The sequence below is a fragment of the Martes martes genome (genome assembly GCF_963455335.1).
Source record: "Martes martes genome assembly, chromosome: 16".
In the NCBI taxonomy this organism is placed as follows: domain Eukaryota; kingdom Metazoa; phylum Chordata; class Mammalia; order Carnivora; family Mustelidae; genus Martes; species Martes martes.
Window position 1 is genome coordinate 63548548 of NC_137904.1, and position 19646 is coordinate 63568193.

Below are 19646 nucleotides of genomic sequence, written 5' to 3' on the forward strand. Positions count from 1 at the left end.
AGAGGCACAAACAGAGCAATAAAGAGGTAGATCTAAGTTCAGTTCTTAACACCTACGCTGACCATGAACGGTCCGAACACACCAAGTGAAGACATTGCCAGACAGGAATGAAAATGAAAAAGCCTAATTATGGTATCTCGGAGAAACCCACTTTAGTGTAAAGGCAGGTAAAAAGGAGAAAGGTGGCGAGAATACCTCTCGGAGACAAGAATCGCGGGAAAGCTGGCGTGGCCGTGTCAGCACCAGACAGCGCGGACTTCAAGACGCGTATCGCCAGAGACGGGGGACGTTATGTGACAGAGGCATCACAGCCCAAGACGCGTACCCCCAAACCACGGGACTTCAACACTAAGGAAGCAAAAGCCGGCAGAACTGAAGGACTGACCGTCTCTCGGAGGCTAGACAGGCAGCCAGCCTCTCCAGGGTACAGACCAGCCGGACCGAGTCACCCACAGCGGAGCACACCTCGTCATGTGACACGGGACACACGCCAACGTGCACCGTGTCCTGGGCCATGCCGTCCACCTGAACAAATTAAGGAAAAACTGAAATCCTACAAAATGGGATCTCAGACCATCACGTAATGACTCTGGAAATCAATGACCGATCTCTGAAAGATGCACAGATATAAACAGTTACAGGGGCAAAAAGGAATTCCCAAGAGAAATTAGAAAATATTTTAAACTGAACGAGCATGAACACATGAACGTTTGTGGACTGCAGCTGAAGTAACGCTTCTTTTCCTCGAAAAGAAATTCATGATACTAAACGCTTACTTTTTTTAAAAGGGAACTTTCTAATCAATAAGCTAAACTTTCACCTTAATTAATTAGAAAGAGGGTAAACTAAATCCGAAGTAATGAGAACAAAGGAAGTCATAGCAGAAATCAATGAAGACAAAAACGTGAAAGAAAAAATCAATGACAGCAAAAAGTTATTTGGGAAGCTCAGTCAACTTGATGAGCCTGAGCCAGACTGACCAGGGAAAGGAGGCACCAGTTACATCAGGAATGAAAGGGAACCATCGCCAGAGACCCTATAAACATTAGAAGGACATTAAGGAAATACTAGTTTTGTGCGTGTAAATTCGTCAGTCTTGAAGAAATGGACAAATTCCTTGGAAGCCACACACCAGGCAGCTCGTCGAGGCTGCGAGGACAGGCCGCGTGCTCGTGTCCGCTGAGCATCCGGTCCGCCCAGACGCCGAGGGCAGGCATCCTCGCGACTCCACCGAAACCCAGGGAAAGCCGATGAGGGAGCACTGCCCCGCGAGCTCCACCCGCATCCGGCATGATAGGAGCCAGGCGAGCCAGGAGTGTGTAAGAACGGGTCCTGATCCCGGCGTGACGGTTCTGGGATGAATCACGTGGGGTTTACGCCGGAAACGTACGGTCAGCTCAGCGCGCGGACATCGGTCGGTGTGACTCCGTATCAGCAGACGGGAGGAGGCGGTCTGACGACGATCTCCTCGGCAGATGCAAGAAAGGCATTTGACAAAATCCCACATCTGTCATTAAAAAACAAAAACAAAAACAGCAAACTAGAGAGAAAGGGAACTTCTCTATAAAAGCCGTCTGCAAACCCGACAGCTAACAGCGGGTTCACTGGCCAAGACTGGAAGCTCTTCCCCCGTGAGATGGGGAACCAGGTGTGGGGACTGCTCTGACGGCGTCTACTCGGTGTCCCCCTGAGGGGCCCGGCAGCAGCAGGAGAGAACTCAGAAACACACGTGTCGGGAAGGAAGGAAAGTGTCTAGTTGTGGCAACACGGCTGTGTACACAGAGGAACCCCGCAGGAACGTACAGGCGGCCTGCGAGAACTACCCAGCAGGTTTAGTGAGCTCACGGGCTACCAGGCCACTGTACGAAATCCCATACATGCTTGTTTATTAGCAACGAACCCTGGAAACAAATCAGAATTTTAGCCTCGGGAAACGGACTGGCCACGCCCAGGACAGAGGAACAAGTGACAGGCCAGGGCTCCCGCTCGGAACCGGGAAAAGGGACAAGGTCCAGAGCTTGCCCTGTGGGAGCGTCCGGGAGCGTCGCTTTCCGAAAATCTGGTTCACGACCCTTCGATACTGGCAGCTCTTTGTGGGGGCGCGGCGAGGGAGCTTCCGGCAGGCCCCCCTCGATACAGAGGGAACCCCGCCCAGGTCCCGGCCTCCATGTGACAAGGCTGTCCTAGGGGCTGGCGGTGAGAGGCCTCGGGAGGCTGCTGGAGCCCGGCTCCCCGGCTCCCGGCCACCACCTGGCAGCCTGGTCCTGCCAGGGCCGCAGATGGTCTGGGCTCCCACCCACGGCGTCCGCGGGCAGTAGGTCAGCACTTCCATTCACTCTGCGCGTCTGACGGCGGCTGCCCTGTGTCTTCCCCGAGAGCACTGGGCAGGGCGGGGGGCAGGGGGGCTGCAGGGCCTCACACACACCTGAGAAGCCGGACAGCCCGGGACCGTCTTCAGGCCCGGGGGCTCCATCTGGAAGGCACCCAGGAATCGCTCCGCTCACAGAGTGGCCCGTGGTCCTTGCTGCTTCTGGGGTTCTGCCTGGGCCGCAGGACGCAGCTGAACCGGGTCCAGGGAGTCCCTCCGTTAGCCGGGGGGATGGGGCCGAGTTTGGGTCAGAAGCCTCTGAGAGCAGCCGTCTGGCCTCTGGGGCTCACTTCCCCGGTGGACTTCGGAAATAAAGCCACGAAATTCTAGAGAAATCTGGCTCCTCCAAGAAAAGTGCCACGCATACGCCAAGGTCCCCATCGTCACGTGGCTTCAGGGAAATGCAAATCGAAACCACCAGAGACCCCACCTTCCATCCACCAGGACGGCCAGAACCAAACAGCAAAGAACACAGGCTGGTGAGGAGGTGGCGAAGTCCAAGCCTCGCGCGGTGCTGGGGGGGGACATGTGGCATGAGTCGCGAGGAGAAACAACCAAACAGGGGCACCACGTGACCCAGCAGTCCCACCCCTAGAGACACCCACCAGGGACCCGAGAACAGGCGTGGGAACAGGCACGCACGTGGGAGTGCGGCGGCCACGTGGCCCCCGGTCCCCCCGGAGGCGCAGACCCTCCCCGGGCCGCTGTGGACGGACAAGCACGCGCTGGGCCCCCACGCGCTGCAGGCACGAGGAGCTGCCGCTCGGGCGGACCCCCAAGAAAGGAGCCAGACGCGGACGGTCACACGGTGTGGGGCACCGCGGCCACAGGGAGCAGGCGCCGGGGCGAGCGGAGCGGGCGGGGACGGGGACGGGGCGCCCTCCGTGCTGCTGACACAGTTCCGGGACTGGACATAGGAGACGCGGAGCCCCGTGAACGCCCTAGAGGTGTCTCACGTGGACGGAACCGCGTACTATAAAAACGTTTGCTCTGCTACGTGACTTTCGCCTCAAGCTTAAACAAGGTGTCGCAGAGCACAGCCAGCGGGTTCCGGGCGCAGCCAGAGCTGCTGGGGCAGGGCCCCCCCCCGCCCAGGCTCCAGCCCATGTCTGCGCCACGCTGAGCCTCCTCTCGCACACGTAGGACCTTCCCTTCCTCGCCGCGCCCCAGGACAGGCTGCCGGGAGGTGGAACATCATGGGAGAATCTCTCGGCCCTCAGACCCAGCCCTGCAGCCACCTGCCGACTGCCCAGATTCAGGGACAAGCACCAGGACAGCCACGCCCGGAGCCCGTGGCAGCCCCGTCCCTGTCACCATCCCACCCACCCCTGCAGCCTCGTCCACCCGGCTGGCCTCGAGGATGCTCTGCACCTTCCAGACACGGCCCTGCCCGGGCCACCCCTCTCTGCACCTGCCACGTGCCCACATCACCTTTCTGGGCCATCCACCAGGTGGCAGTGAAGGCTTCCTGATGCGGAGTCCCTGCCCCCTGGCCCAGGCCAGTGTCCCACGTCCTCTCTGCAGACCCAAAGCCGGGATGCGGGGATCCTGCTCCTGCGGGCGGAGCTCAGCACAGACTCAAACGCACTTTCCGCCTCGGCCTCTGAACCTCCCTCAGAAGATAGGCAGGCGCACGTCCAGTAAAGCCCCCGCAGGGGTGTCCTAGGACTGACACTCCCAGTCGACCAGACCTGTCCCCACCGCCCGCAAATGACCAGCTCAACTTTCCAGCCACGCTGCCCTGAAAGCCGCCCTCGGCTCTCCAACCAGGAGCCCGTGTCCCTGCGGGAAGTCTTGGCTTTTACTCTCCAAAAGCAGAATCAGGGTCACTGACGTTCCCAGCGGGAAATCTGCAAGCCAAAGAATGAGGGAAGATTACAATGCGCCCAGCCACCAGCCCGAGGCCACACAAAGGACTGTGGGCGCCTGGGGCGCAGAGAGAGTCCCGGAATCTGGGTGTGAATTAGGAGCCGAGCTGCCAGACCTCCCCTGGGGCCTCACTTCTGTCCCCACAGAGTGACACTCTGCAAAGGCCACATGGTCGGCCTGGGGGTTAAATGTCACCCCCAAGCTGTTTAAGTGGTTTTCCCCACGAGGGAGTGTTCTTTTCACATGGACATCCAGGTGACAGCCGAAGTCTCCAGGAGCTTCTCTACAGATGTCTGTTTCTTCCCGTTTTTGAGAGAGAGAGAGAGAGAGAAGCCTGGTGGAGTAAACCACATCCCGAGCTAGACACCAATAGGATTTTTCTCAGTCATGTCACCTTCCGACCACACCTGGCGGGGAAGTAGCTGAAACTCCACACTTCTTTGAGATCTGAAAGTGTGGCGGTAGCCTGGCTCCCTTGAGACGCCAGCCCCAGGGGCAGCCTTTGTCCTGGAGGGACCGCAGAAGGGACTGGCCCAGCGTCCCACCCAGCCCCTGCCAGAGGCCCCGTGTTTCTTTGGCTTCTTGGTCTGGCTGGTCTGGGGACCTGGATTAGGGTCGTCACTCTTCCCAAGACCCCAGCCCCCTCTTCCCGGAATTCCCTACCATTGGCTCCAGGAGCTCGTAGCCAAATGCCCTCTGTCCCCCACGGGTGTCCACCTGCACACACCCCGGTGCCCGGAGCCAGCCTGGCCCCCTCAGCCCGCTCCGCTCTCTGCCTGGCCGGTTCTATCCTGGTTATCCTAGCACATTCAGCTGAGCGGCAGCAGAGGCTAACCGTACTCATATGCGACCCAAGGGGACGGGACCTCACACCTCTGGAGCACCGGTCACCCACTCGGGCTGGGCCTGTGGCTCCTCCCGCCGTCCGGCATGTGCATACACGGACGGCTGTCACACTGGCCCAGCGTCACGTCCACACAGCGAGCGTGCCCTCTGGACGTCCCTGGTTCCCAATCACATGAGAAGAGGGGGCGGTGCTGAGTGCCGGGAAGGGCAGAAGCTGGTGCTGCCTCACCAGGCAGGGGCTGCCTGCTGGCCCCGGGGCCACATCCAAGGGACACACCTGGCCCAACAGAGGCCCCTGCAGGAGGAGCCCCCCAGACGGAGGTGGCAGGGAGCCCGCAGTGGTAACCAGGGATGTGCAGGCCAGTCTTGGCAGACGTCCATGACCATGCGGGACAGTGGGGCCGCTCTGTACCCCCAGAGGCCACCTACGGCCCAGGCCGAGTGGGCCTCCATGCTCCCCCGGGGCTTTCAGACCTGCAGTGAGAAGAAAAAGATTTCAGGGCTGAAGACAACATTTTAAAATCTGGCTTTAAATAAACATGGAATAAAAAAAAGAGTGAGCGGAGCCTCCAGCAGCTGAAATTAGAAGCAGCGGCCCTGGGCAGGGGAGCCATCTGCGTGCGCCAGGCAGTGCCGTCTGCGGGCTCCTGGCAGCGCCCCGGGCTGGGGGCCGCCTCGACGGGGAGGGCCGCCGGGACAGGACAGGCCCCGCTTTCCAGGGCGTCCCCCAAGCCCCGACTCCAGAGAACACGTCCCCTCCTCCCTGCTCCAAACCACCCTTCCCGTCACCGTCGGGCCACTCAAGTCCGTTGAGATGCAGAGAGAAGGACTCGAAGACGGCGCCTCGGGCAGGAGGGGCAGCGAGCGCGGATCTTCCCGATGCAGCCCCCATCTTCCCGACCCTCCCTGGGTCACCAAGTGACAGTGCTCCCTGGGGCCTCATTGCCTCACCAGTTCCCCGAGGGCCCCTCCGCACCCGACCCCACACAGAGGGGGCCCCGGGGCGCCCTAGAGCGGCCTGCCCTGCCTGCCCTGCGCCCCACGGGGCACAGGGAGGCCCAGGGACCCGACTGTTTCAATCTGCAGTGTCAGCTCCCGCCTTCCGATGGGCAGGTGGGTGCCCGAGCTCGCAGACGCAGGATGACGCCGACAGGCAGAGTGGGGAGGAGCCCCGGAGAGAAAGTCGAGCCTCTTCGCGCCCCGGTGCTCACCCCCGCGCCGCCTCCCACGGCCCCTGGAGTCACGCCGAGGCGATTATGTAAGGGGGCTGGTTGCTGGGGAACCTCTCCCACCCAGCTCTGCCGGGCGGCCAGCACCTCCGTCTCCTCCACCGAGGGGAGCCCCCTCCGGCCCTCCCGCAGGCCTGGCCAGCAGGAAAGCTGGGGGAACGTTCTAGGCTGCCTGGCTAGGAGGGCTGACACCACAGCCCCGCAGCTACAGGCCGGAGGGCGGGCTGGACGCCGCTCCTGAGCCTGTCCGGTGCCCCTCCGTCTTCCTCCGTGTGGGACAGCTGAGCGCGCTCCCCACCCCGGAGACCTGAGAGACGGGGGCCCTGCCCAGGCAGGGCTCTGCTCAGACCCCCCCCACCCCGCCGCCCCACGCACGCCCTGTGCTCCCACGTCTGTCTCCCTGAGCACAGACCCCTCCGGGCCCGGGCTGAAGCTGCCCCGTCCAGGGCCCACGTGCTGACTACAGAGGAAAAAGCCTTCAAGCTGCGTTCAGGTCGAAGACAAGCAGGTTTTGGGGAAAGTGCAAACGTGAGTACCCAGCCCGGGCGCGGAAGGGAAACAGCCTTCCTCTGGGCGGCGGGACCCCATCCTGCCCTCGCTGACCGCTGGCGGCCTCACACCGAGGCCACCCTCCTGCACGGAGCCGCGCCGCCGTCCACAGACCCGGCCTGGGATGCCCTCCGTGGGGACGGGGCGACGGCTCCACCCGCTGGCCCCACAGAAGCGGGGTTCAGGGGGGCGTGGGTTCGGGGGCTGCGGGCCGCATAGAGGCTGGTGCCCCCCTGAATACGCTTTTCATTTCTGGGCAGTTTTCAACATAAACAGTTATCGGGAAGGTCCACCCCGCGTGCTCAGTCGTCACCACCTCCCACCGGTGCGGCGCTGCCCGGCCCAGACCGGGAACCCGCCCGGCTCGCTGTTCGTAACCGAAGTCCACTCTGCTCAGACGTCCTTGGTTTTCCTGTCACACCCTCTCCGCCCCGGTCGTCATGCCTCCCCAGGCTCCTCTGGGCCGAGCCGCCTCTCACGTCCCTGGTTTGGGAGGGCCCGGCAATTTTGGGGGGGAGGGAGGCTCTGGGACCATCCCTCCATTGGGATTATGGGATGTTTCTATGGAGATTACACCGCGGTGAGGTCCCGGGAGGAAGACTGCGGAGCTGAAGGGCCTTCTCTCATGTCGGGGCCAATGGGGTCACGGTGACAAGCTGGGGCCCCGGCTGCAGGGTGCTTGTCAGCGTCTCCCAGGGAAGCTCGCCTGCCCAGGTCACGGTCTCAGGGTCCTGGGATCGAGCCCCGCATCGGGCTCTCTGCTCAGCGGGGAGCCTGCTTCCCGCTCTCTCCGCCTGCCTCTCTGCCTGCTTGTGATCTCTGTCTGTCAAATGAATAAATAAAATCTTAAAACACAAAAAAAAGCTCATCTGCCTCCCGTGCTTGCGGGAAGGCGGTGGCCACGCGCAGCCCACACGAAGGGCTGCGGAGTCTTCTGGAGAAACCCCCTTTTAAAGGGCAGCTTCTCACGTGTCTTTCTACGTGGCATCTGGGTGCTTGCTAGACACGTCCGACTAAGGGCCACTGACAACGACCTCTCAAACGTTTGAGGGCTCGCCACATGGAAGGTATAGTTCTCGGTGTTTTCCTGGCTGTTTGCACCTCGAGTCTCCCCAGGCCCTGCCCCTCTCCCCCCGGGATGGGGCTCACGGAGGCCAGGGGAGTAGACTGTGCCGGTGACACCAGGCCTCACCGGAGGCAGGAAATGCGGCCGTCCTCTTGTGCCAGAGGCCGCAGAGGTGACCTTGCTGCTGGCAGGAGGCAGGAGTCCCCCTGACCTGTGAGCTTTCTCACTGATACAGCGGACGGTCACAGAGAACGTGGGCATGGCCAGGACCCAGAACACGGTCCTCTGGACACAGTCGGACGGCCGTGCCGGAACCCTGGCCCAGGCCGGTCACCCGGGGCACCTGGTGTGGATGCGGTCAGTAGTGCAAGCCAGGGCGGATGGGAAAGGCGAGGTCCTGATAGGTACACCCGTCCCTCTTGCCCTGGAACTTTCTGGTTACCCGTTATAAGAGCTTTAATCCAAGAAGGAGAAAAGGAGGAGGAGCCTGGATTGGCTGCTCCTTCTCTGAGAGCCGGAGGAAGGAGGAAGGCGGAGGGAGAGAGAGACGGCCCCCTCGCCCAGCAAGCGCACGCGTCCCTGTGGTCGGAGCCAAACGGCCACCCTTTCGGCCAAGCTCAGCAGACCCCGGGTCAGGCAGCAAGGGGCGCGGAGCTGAAGGCCCTTCGAAGTTCCGCTGGGCAGCCACCTCAGAAAGCTCTCCTTCTGTTTAGCAAAAACTCACAAATCCTTGTGCCTGCCTGCCAGGAGAACAGCTTGCTTGAAAAGCAAAGGCTGTCATCCTGTAATTAAATCTGAGACCCCCTCCCTACGTGACGCCGGGACGAAGCCGCTTATGTAACGCGCCTAAAATAAGCTGATGCAGACACGCACTTTTATTCTTCCCGCTCCCAGCCCTCGACTCCTGGGCCGCCCGGGCTGTGGGCCGCTGAGCCGGGGTTGGCACCGTCAGGTTCTCGCCTCCAAACGCGGCCCCGCAGCTCACATGCATCCGGACCGGGGACCCTCATGCTCAGGGCTGGGTGCTGAAGACCCACGTGGCTACATACCGCCCGGGTCACGCAGGCCGCAGAGGGGAGAACCGGACGTGAGAACTGACAGGGAAGCAGGTGGCTCCAGGGGGCCGGAGCCCGAGCCTTCTCGGGGATGCCTGAGCTGCCCCCCAGCTCTGGTCCTAGCGCAGGACGGACACCGCCCTGGTCTGTGGTGTGCCGGGAGCTGCCCGTCTCGGCTGCGCTGGCCCTCACGCTGACCCTCTCCACTTCCCCATCATGACAGCACCTTCCTCTCGCGGGTCTGGGAGGGGGCGGGCCAGACCCCGAGTGTAGGCAGTGACTCGCAGCTGCACTGACTGCCGACCTCCAGGCAGGGCGTTCAATCCCACAGCCCCCCACACACTCTGAATTAAGGAAAGAAGGAACCAGGTGGGCTTTATAAAGGGCTCTGAACGCCTCCCAAATAAAAAGGTGCCCAGACAAGGATGCCGCCTTAACTCCGGGGGCTGGCACTGGAGCCGAACTCTCAGCACCCAGCCCACCCTCTAGCCTTGCCCACTGCTCGGACCCTAGGCCCTCACCCTTGGCTCTAGCCCTGCCCCAGACACCATCGCCACTGGAAGGGGCTTCCACAAAATGAAGAAAACCCTCAGAGAGCCCTGGGGTCTCCCAGGCGGGAGCTCAGACCCCCACTGACGTCTCCTTCGCAGCCAAAGGAGTGGGCACACCTGTGCCGAGACCCTTCTGGAGTGTGGTGGCTCGGAGAGGTCGCCAGGCCCTGCTACGACGGCCTCGCCCACGGCTCCCTCCGCATCTGCCATCAGCCCTGCCGGGGTTCTCGAGGACGCTCAGGGCGATCCTCCTCCCCTTCCACTGGTGGCGGCTGCTGCCTGATGGCTTCCCGCCCCGGGATGGGCTGCAGGGCCGTCCACACGCCGGGAAGGCAGGCTAGGCTCTGAGTGGGCCCCCTACCTCAACCGCTACCAAAAGTGAGCGAGCCCTCCCCGGGGCGGGAGGTGGGCAGCCAAGAGCAGGAGCTCCTCGAGAGGGCGGGGCAGGGCTTAGGCCGACGGATGCTTCTCTGGAGAGGGCCCTCTCCTCCCTCTACTGCCTTGAGACTGACGGGAGCAGACAGCTCAGAACTCTCCAGGCTGGGTCCCCTCCCACAGGGATGAGACCCCCCTCCCCGGTTTTCCTGCCAGCCTCCGCCTGTCATTCTTCTGGTCTCAACCACGTCACTTCCCTTCGGGCGGGCAACAGCTCTACCCTCCACCCACCCTTGACCCCGGTCAGGTCAACGGATGTCAGTCGTAGGGCTGGCTCGCTGGAAGCAGGCTCCGCACCAAGCTGGCCTGGAAAAAAGGGCAGAGAAGGGCAGGACGACAGTCCCAACAAGCAGGTAAACATCCCAGGCGTCAGATCTGATCTGGGCCGGCTTTCTGTCGCTCGCAACCAAAAGAATCCCGGGATCTACACACACAGGGTCCGTCTGAAAGCACCGAGCGCTAAAGGGAAAGCAGGAAGCCGGACCTGGGGTCAGCAAGGAAACAGCCTAGAGGAGCTGCCTGTGATGGAGGCTTGCAGAGGAGCTCCCCTTCCCTCACTCCTCCCGGCACGCCTCCCGGAGGGGCGCAGTCCGCTTGGGTTGCGGGCGCCGGGACTTCAGCACTTGCCTTGGTCCCGCTCTGTCCACAGCCGTCTCCGGGTCTGCGTCCCCCAGGGCACCTGCACTCGAGGATGCGTGGAAGCGACTGTCCTAGACGAGAGGCCGGCAGAGAGTGTCAGGCTTCGTCAGAGGGAAACACTCGGATCTGCCCCCAGAGTTTGCATCCCTCCGTGTCACTCCAACTCACGCCAACGTTCTTCGCAGCAGCGCCACCGCGAGCCCCGGGGCCAGCGTGGTCAGCTTCCCCAGCCGAACCCCCCCCCCAAAGTCCTCAAGACCACCAGCTCTGTCGGATCCCTTGATCCCTCCCCACAGAAACTGCCCCCAGCAGGGTCGTCTGCCCCCGCAGCGTCCTCTCCTCCCCTGGGCGCCCCCCGCAGCCCCCCGGGTTCTCTCCGCACCCCACCCCGTCCGCCCCCTCGACGACCTTCCCGGCAAATTCTCCTTTCCGTCTGCCAGGACGCTCCCCTCTCCAGGATTGTCCTCAGGGCCCACCCCCCCACGTGGCCACCGCCCCCCCCGTGGCCACCCCCCCGCAGTGTCCTCCCCTCCCAGATCTTCCTCCAGGACGCACCCCCACCCCGGGTCCATCCCCCCACAGCCCACCGCCCAGGGTCCTCGCCCCAGGGCCCACCCCAGGTACCCCCCCCGCCCAGGGCCCACTCCCCAAGGGCCTCCAGCCCATCCTCCTCTCCGCCCGAGACCAAGCCGGCCTCACGCTCACCTCCGACACTCCGGGTCTGGGCCGGGCGGTCTCTCCGTCCGTCCTCGCGCCCGCACGGCCGCCCGGGGGCCCCCCCGCTGCTTGCAGGGAGCGGCGCCCAAAGGCCGCCCCGACTCGCGACTCGGCGAAGAGCCGCCCCCACGCGCGCCCGCCGCAGCGCCCCCGCTCCCCCACCTTCCGCTCCCCTCCTCCAGCGCCTCCGGCCCACGCCGCCCCGCCCCCAGCCCGGCTGTCGCCCGGCCCCCAGGCTGTTCCCAGGGCCGCGGCCCGCGCCGCGCCTCCGCCTCCTCCCCTGCGATCGACAGCGCCGCCGGCCAATCGCTGCCTGCAGCCGGCCCGCGGGCCCCGCCCCCTCCCCCGTCTCCGGAACCCACCAATGGGAAGGGCGGTGCGGGGGCGGGGCCTGCCGGTTGCCTGGCAGCGGCGCGGCCGGGCGGGGGCGGGCGGGCGGCCGGGGGCGGTGATCCGTGTGCGGGGGGCGGGGCCTGCGGGGGGCGGGGCACGGGCGGTTATAAAGGCCGTCGCCGACGGGGCGCCGCGTTTCTGGTCCCGCTCCGCGCGCTGACCGCCCGTCTCTGCCGCGCCCGTCGCGCCGCCGCCGCCGCCGCCGCCCGCCGCCCGCCGCCCGCCGCCCGTGCCCCCGCTCCGCGGTGCCGCCGGACCAGCACCATGTCGCTGTCGCGCACGGAGGAGATGCACCGGCTCACGGAAAACGTCTACAAGGTGAGCCCCGCGCCGCCCGCGCTCTCGGGCCCGACCGGCGCGGCCCCGCGGCCCTCGGGGGTCTTCTCGGAGCGGCCGCGCGGACCCGGCGCCAGCCAGCCGGTCCCAGGTGGGCGCGGGCGCCCCGCTCCGACAGCCCCGCGCTGCCCCCGCGCGCCCCTCCGCGCGTCCGCCCCGGCGGCCGGGGAACCGGGCCCTCGGACCGGAGCGGAGCGGGGCGGGGGCCGCCGGGGGTCTGTGGGGGGCGGGGGCCGCGCCGCCGGTCGCCCTGCGCCCCCGGGCGGCGTGGGGGCCCCGTGGCGGCCCCTCCAGCCGCGGTTACGCAAGCCTTTGGGCACTTTCTTGTCAACAGGCTTTCCCTTTGCCCAACTCCTTCCCGGGCAGTCGCGGACGGGCCCCAGGTGGGAGGTCGCGCGCGGGCAGGTTGGATGGGTGGACAGATAATCCGTCATCTTATGTAACCGCGGAGGGGAAGACTAATTGTGTAGGAGGCTGGCGCGCCTGCCTCTGCTTCTGATGTGTGTGAAGAGTGGGGTTCGCGTCCTCCCCTGCACGCCGTCACTGTCACATCGGAGGGCCGCAGAGCCCCGCGGGGAGACCCCTCCGAGGCGCCCTCCCAGGTCGTTCTGTGCCTCGGCCACATGAGCAGGGCCTGGGGTGTCTCTCCGGTATCCACTGTGCCCGCTCACATCCTCACCCCGGGGACCACAGACCCAGGCCCCCCGGGACTCAGGGTCCTCTGCAGTCCCGCGCGGGCATGTTCCCGAGAGGGAGACTCCCGCCTCCGGCGTCCAAGCTTCTTACAGAACCGGGTCTGAGGGTTAACTGGTGGGCTGGGAGGTGGAGGTGCGGGGGGCTGTGTGGTAGCTGCTGGTTCATGGCCACTGAGTGGGCCGGGAGGCCCCAGCAGAGCAACAGTTTCTAATTGTGTTAAACAATTATGGCCGTGCCTTCCTAGCCAGTGGCCTGCGCCGCCCTCCCGGTAAGCCCGCTTGGGCTCTGGGCGGCCCCCCGGGAGACTTCCCGGGTGGCCCCCTTTGCTCTCCGCTGGATTTCAGGTGGCAGGCTGTCCTCTAATAGGCGTTCTGGTAGAGGTCTTAAAGTTACTGCGAGGTCACGGCGGGAACCCTGCAGCCGGGCGGGACTGGCCAAGTCAGTTCTGGAGCCATGTTAGAGCTGCCGGTGAGCAGGAGTCGGAGGCTGGTGGGGAGTCGGCACGTAAGAGGAACAGCCTCTGGGGTGTCTGCGTTTGGTGTCAGAGAGAATCTGTGGCATACGCTTCTGGTGGTGGTGCTGTGCGAACGCTGTCAGGGAAGAGAGGTTTATTAAATTATTAGTCATTAGTTCCGTAACCATTTGCTCATTATTGCAGGGGGTGGAAGGGAAGTGCTGGCCAGAGGCTCCCTTTCCTATTTTCCCCGCTTCTGCCACGAAACCATTAAACGGGAACTTTCGTGGTGACGGTCGCGAGGGGTGCATGGCATGGCTACACTCCGGGGAGCCCCGTGATCGTCCTTACTTAAACTCTTAGAACCTGGGCAGCGAGGCGTGCCGTTACGGCTGAGCAGCTCCGAGGTGGAGCTGTGATTTCTCTGCAGATCTGAAGTGAGATCCGCCGGCAGGATGGTGGCAGGAAGCTGGTAGGGTCCAAGTGTGGGGCCTCGAACCCCTCTGGAAGCCGGCTGGAGGGTGTCGGTGCACGTTCAACAGGCGAGCCTGTGCTTTGTGTCTGCGGGGCAGCTGATTGGTGAGCTCGCGTGGGGCAAGTGTGGCGTGGAGCCCGCAGCTCGGGGAGGCTGGCCCCAGCGGGCCTTGGTGTCCGCAGGGCTGTGCCCCCGCGGGCGCTCCTGGTCGCCGTCCGCCGCACTGCCAGGCCGCCAGGTTGCCTCTGTGGGCGGTGTTCTTCCTGACGCTCGGTGGCCCGACTGCCTGCCAGGTCTTCAAGTGCTGGCACTCTCTTACCCTTTTGTGTTTTGTCCCCGGGGAGCGCAGCATTCGGTGGCTGAGCCGGCCCGGGTGGGGCAGCGTGGGTCCCTGGGGCTGGCGGAACCGGCCCGCACCGAGGCAGTCAGGGCGCAGCCAGAGCAGTCCGTGTGGTCCTGGCGGGGCCAACGTCCTGTCGGGGGGCCATGCTGCCTCTGTGGCCGGGCTGTGGCCCTGCTCGGCGTCCCCTGCACTGTTCCAGCAGCAGCTTTGAGCTCTGTTTGCTTTGGCAAAGAAGTGAGCAGTGGGCCAAGGGCCGCTTGTCCTTGGCTTTGCTGATTAAAGATGTGGGAATGGAATGTGCTCCTTTCTGGAGAATCAGCCCCTCGGACTTCTGTGTCTGTCCTCGTGGCCCGGTCCCTGTGGGAGCCTCGTCCGTCCTTGGGGCCCTTCAGAAGCAGCGCAGGGAGAGAATCGGAATGGCTTCCAGGTGGCCGCTGAGAGCTCACCTTCTGACCTGGGGTAGGGGACATGTACTGAAGCCTTCTGGGCGGAGGCACAGGGCTGGTGCTGGTGGGGCTGGAGCTGCAGGGAGCAGAGCCTGGCTTCCAAGACCTAGTCTGGGGGCAGCCCCAGGCGGTTGCCAGGAGTGAGGGACAGAGGGAGGCGGGGCAGGCATCTACTGCTCAGAATTAAGCCAAACCACAGCTCTCCTGGGAGAGACCTGTGAGTGACCCCACATGCTGGAAGGAGGCTTCTAGAGTAGCTCACCTCATGTCCCTGGGGCGGGGGTTTGGGGAGCAGTTGTCGGGTGGGTGTTTCTCATGGTTTTCTATGGCAAGAGAAGCTGGGCTGTTGGCTGCCCTGATGAGCCTTCAGGGTGGTGGCTCCGGCAGCTTCCCTAGGCACAGCAGCATCGCTGGGCCTGAGGATGTGGGAAGGTGGGAGACGGTCTGAGGAGGAAGACTGCCTAGGAGAGCCTCGGGCAGGTGCTTTCTGGGGCTGTGGCCTCGGGCCCTTGGCCAGCAGGGCCAGGCTGGTCTCCGGAGGCTGTCTGGTCGTCGTCAGCCCGGGGCTGTTGTGGGGAGGCTGGCCTGTGCACGCCGTGGCTGCCCTGGGGGTGATATGGGGCTCCTGGAGATGGGGTGGGGGGCCAGGCGGGGGCCAGGTGGGGGTGTTGGCACCGGGAGGAGGGAGCCGGCCCGGGCAGGTGAGAGCCCACTGCTGGCTTTCCCCACGGCTCCCACTCCCCTCCACTGGGTCCCCCCCACTTTTCCAGGTGGGTGTTTGGGGGAGCCCTTGGAAGTCCTGTGCTGCTGACCCCAGACCTGCTTTCTCCTCTCCCACGGCTGGGCAGTCCCACAAAAGTGTTTGCTGCCCTCAGCAGCCTGGTGTCCGGCGAGGCCAGCGCTGGGGGGGCCGGCTGGAGAAGGTGCGGGCACCCCGAGAGACACTTCCCTGGCAGCGGCAACGCCTGCTGGGAGGAGCCGCTGCTGCCTGCTTGGGGGGAGGGGGCAAGGAGTCCCCACATCGTGCCCAGCTCTGCACACACGTGTGTGAGTGTGGACGCGAGTTTGTGTGCACGCGTGTGTGTGGTGCTTGTTGGTTGTGCTTTAAAGGTACTTTCCGGGGTGCCCCATCGGGGTCCTATATTCTGATAAGGTGGCAGGGCCTGCTGTCACCGATGGGACTGCCTGAGCTTCTCTTCTCCTGCATGTGCTACGTGGCACCTGTCCGTCCCTGCCGCTAGCATTTGAGGGGTGCATCTCCCACCCCCTTCCCGGGGTAGCTGGGGCAGTGAAGGGCAGTTTCTCTGTTGCACTGACCTTGAGGTGTTTGGCTGTGGCAGCTCCTTGTGCCCAAGTCATCCCAGAGATCGTCAGCTCCGTGCACAGGGCCCTTGCTGGCTTACGGGGGACCTGGTGTATGGCCTGGAGGCACTCGGGCCCAGGCCTGCGGTTCCAGAGTTCTGGGCGTGTGTTGCCTGCGCTTTTCCTATGGGTCTTACTCTGAACACATGTCCTGTGTTTGGGAGCTCGGCTTGGTTCCTGGGACTGACCCATGGGCATCTGATGCTCCAGGTCACAGTGGTGGCCAGTGCTGGCCCTGGGCTTTTGGGGCGCTGTCAGCAGGGCGAGGCACTGGCGGTACTGCAGGAGTGCGTCTCGTGTCTGTCTGGTTCACGGTGACACCCCTGCTTTGCGGTGAAGCTCTCTTAGGGCTTGTCCCCTTCCTACCTCCCCTGGCCTGGATGTGCCGGCTGGGACAGGCAGCCTTTTGTGGGAGGACTAGCTGCTGTGCGAGAGGGCCTCGGCCCCTCCTCCTGGGCTCCGGGAGGCGGGCTGGCGCTTCTCCTAAGTTTGCAGGTCTGGGCCGCGCTCTGGAGAGCCCTGAAGCGTCACTGCCCGGCTGGGTGGGCCACAGGCCTTGCTGCTCTTTTGTTCCCAGTCTGCTTGGCCTGGCACCCTGGACGTTGCTTATGCTGCCGTCTCCCAGTGGGGACACCTGAGCTCTCAGTCCAGCACGGGGCTGTCCTGAGCTGCTGGCCAGGCTGGCTCCTGTCCTCTTTTCTCACCCCCAGGTGCACTGAGCCAGGGCCTGCCCTATGTCGCCTTCCTGGCCCCTGAGGGTGGGGAGGCTGACCTTGCTGGGATGCAGACCTGTGTCCCCTGGAGACGGAGCCCTGGGACACTGTCAGGGCTGTCAGCACCGTGCTACCACCCACCCACAACAGCCGTAGTAATTGGGGACAGCACGGACCCAGCCAACCCCCGCCTCCCCAGCGCTGATCACTCTTGGCCCTGAGTGGGCGGCATGACCTGGACGTGGCTCGAAGGGCCCAGCGCAGCGGACACAGGTGGCCCCAGCCAGTGGCCTGAGGGGAGGTGGGGGCCTGGGCTTCTCTTAAAGCGCAGAATGTTTTGTCTTCGCATGACTTGCCGCGGAGTAAAGCCAGCCTTGACCTCAGACCCTGCTTGGGATAAATAGCTGGTTTTCGGGGTGCTTGTGTTTGCAAGGCCGTCAGCATCTCTGCCAGGGTCTGCCCTCTTGGCTGTCTGCTCCAGGGGCAGCGGCTCAGTCCCACTCAACTTCTGGAGGCCGTGGCAGGTCTGTGTCCCTCTTTGCCGGGGCCCACGGTCAGGCTGGGTGTTGGCTAGGAAGTGGCCGGCCCTGTCGCATCCTGGGGCCTTGGTGTCGGTCCTCACAGTGGGGGGACACTTGGGCCTGTGAAGAGAAGAGCTGGGGTGGGAAAGCGGGACCTGGAGCCAGACCAAGCCCGTCTCTAAGAGGTGACCTTGGGGCCAGGGGCCAGGGGATCTGTGCCCGCACTGTCTGCGGGATCCTTCTCCTGCCTGCAGCTCCTCCTCCAGGCTCATACTGCAGGAGCCTCCATCTGTCCCAGAAACCTGTCCGGCCGTCAGGCTCCGCGGGCCGCCAGGGAGGAGGCTTGCCTGGCCGTCCCGTGTCCTGGCTCTGTGGCCCAGCAGTCTCAGTCCTTCTGCAGGTGCACGATGGCCAGGACGCTCGCAGGTCCCCGCAGGTGCCCCTTCCCATTCCAGCGCCCATCTGGGGGCTGGCGGAACCGGGCTTGAGGTGTTTTGCTCTGAGACGAGCCTCCCGAGGGCGCTGCCGCGCACCCCGGGGGAGAGCGCATGAGGTGTCTGGACGCGGGTCACTGGGCCCCACGCTCCCGAGCAGAGCGATGCGGGGGCCAGTGTTGGCCACCAGGAGGAAACAGTACCACCGGCCAGAATGGCCTTGCTTCTTCCTGTGTGAGATACTGATTTCCTACTTACAGGGACGGGTGTTTAGAATCATTTTGATAATTCCTAGAAAAGCTCGTATTAAGTATCTGTGAAGGAAGCTCGTACGGATTTTTTAACACCACTTTGCATGCAGAGTCTGGCTCTTTTGAGCTTTGTTTCGGCTCCCAGCCCTCAGTGTCCCCGTGTCCCTAGCATTGTCACCTGGGCCTTTGGGAATCAGTGGCCAGTTTTCCTGAGCGAGTCTCTGAAGTGCTCTCCAGGCCTTGACACCCATCCCGCTGTTTTTCCTGCCCTTTCTTGTTTCTCCATCGAAGAAGGGCTTCAGGCACCAGCCGGGACCCCTGCTCCTTCTGAGCTGCTAATGGTTTGCGGACATGGTGTCCAGGTTTGCCCCTGCCCAGCACACCAAGGACAGTCACAGGGAGGCGTGGGCCAGGTGAAGACACGGGTAGCAGACCGTGAGACGCACTGGGATGTCACAGGTGTCTACCCTGTGAAAGAAATTGATGTCTTGGGGCACCTGGGTGGCTCAGTGGGTTAAGCCTCTGCCTTCGGCCCAGGTCACGGTCTCAGGGTCCTGGGATCGAGCCCCGCATCGGGCTCTCTGCTCGGCGGGGAGCCTGCTTCCTCCTCTCTCTCTGCCTGCCACTCTGCCTGCTTGTGATCATTGTCAAACAAATAAATAAAATTTTAAAAAAAATAAAAGATTTATTTATTCATTTGACAGAGAGAGAGATCACAAGTAGGCAGAGGCAGGCAGAAAGAGAGAGAGGGAAGCAGCCCCTTGCTGAGCAGAGAGCCCGATGCGGAGCTCGATCCCAGGACCCTGAGACCGTGACCTGGGCCGAAGGCAGAGGCTTAACCCACTGAGCCACCCAGGTGCCCCTAAATAAATGTTTAAAAAAAAAATTGACGTCTTGCTGTCAGAGTTGGGAACGAGGATGGTGTGAGAGTGTAGGAGGGGTGCCCCTGTTCTGCAGCCGGAACTCTGTCCAACAGGGCATGTGCCTTGCCCGGGAACCACGCACAGTCACGGCTGGCCTGCTTTTGGCGGGGCTCTTTAAAGAAGGGGTTCTCGAGCCTGTGGGGGCTCGGTCAGTTAAGGGACTGCCTTTGGCTCAGGTCGTGATTTCAGTGTCCGGGATCAGGCCCTGTGTCAGGCTCCCTGCTCAGTGGGGCGTCCACTTCTCCCTCGGCTCTTCTCCTCCGTCCCTCGTGTTCCCTCTCCCCCCCACCCCCAGTAAATAAGTAAAATCTGAAAAAGAAGTGGAAGGCTTGTGGCAGAGCCAGAAGTCTCCTTGCCTGAGGGGAGATGACATGGGTCCTCCGCTGCCCCCTGAGCCCACTGGGCTGGTCAGGCCCTGCCCTGGGAGATGCTGTCTGGCCGAAAAGGCCTGTTGTCTGTCCCCCCTTCAGTCCCTGCTGCCCACCCACAGAAGCCATGTCCTTTCCAGTCCAGGGACCAGTTGCGCTCCAGCCGTGGCCATCTTGCCCTTGGGAATCCAGGGCCTTGCTGGCCCCGGGCTAGGGTGGCTGGCGGGCACCTCTCGGCCAGGGGCTGTGGTCAGGCCAGCAGCAGGAGTCCTGGGCGAGGGGGGGGGGGGCTGCAGAGTGGGCTGTGTCACGTGCTCTCTGTCTGGCTCTGCCTCGGGGGTCGGGGGCAGACCGAGCTCCGGCCGTGGGCCACCTGGGCTTCCCAGCCTGCTGGTGATCATGAGGAGCCTCGATGGCCACGGGCCACGCACCACGCCGAGAGCTGCGCACGTGACCTCCTTTATCCCTCAGCCTGCTTCTCGAGGGGGGTCCTGGCTGTTCCCCACCTGGCGGGGGAGCCCCAGTGAGGTGAAGCAGCGTGTTCCAAGGCCGTCAGCGGGCCCGTGGCTGAGCCCGGGCTGGAACCAGGCCTGCTAAAGCCTGGGGC

General features: G+C 63.8%; 1 protein-coding gene and 1 long non-coding RNA gene across 5 annotated transcripts in view; one reads left to right on the forward strand and one right to left on the reverse strand.

Annotated features, from left to right (window-relative positions):
• Window positions 1-783: 783 nt before the first annotated feature.
• On the reverse strand, window positions 784-11510 carry LOC308357308. Its single transcript, XR_013968183.1, has 3 exons — window positions 11313-11510; window positions 10596-10678; window positions 784-1507 (listed from the first exon to the last, which is right to left on the reverse strand). It is a non-coding gene; the product is annotated as an uncharacterized lncRNA (long non-coding RNA).
• A 345-nt stretch (window positions 11511-11855) lies between these two features.
• Window positions 11856-19646, forward strand: part of BAIAP2 (BAR/IMD domain containing adaptor protein 2) — a 63345-nt gene continuing 55554 nt past the window's right edge. For 2 of the 4 annotated variants that reach the window (XM_080826018.1, XM_080826020.1), the window contains exon 1: window positions 11856-12035. In XM_080826018.1, coding sequence (XP_080682144.1) covers window positions 11982-12035 — 54 coding nt within the window. In that variant the 5' untranslated portion in view covers window positions 11856-11981. The remainder of the gene's footprint in view (window positions 12036-19646) is intronic. The other 2 variants (XM_080826019.1, XM_080826021.1) reach the window with 1 other exon arrangement.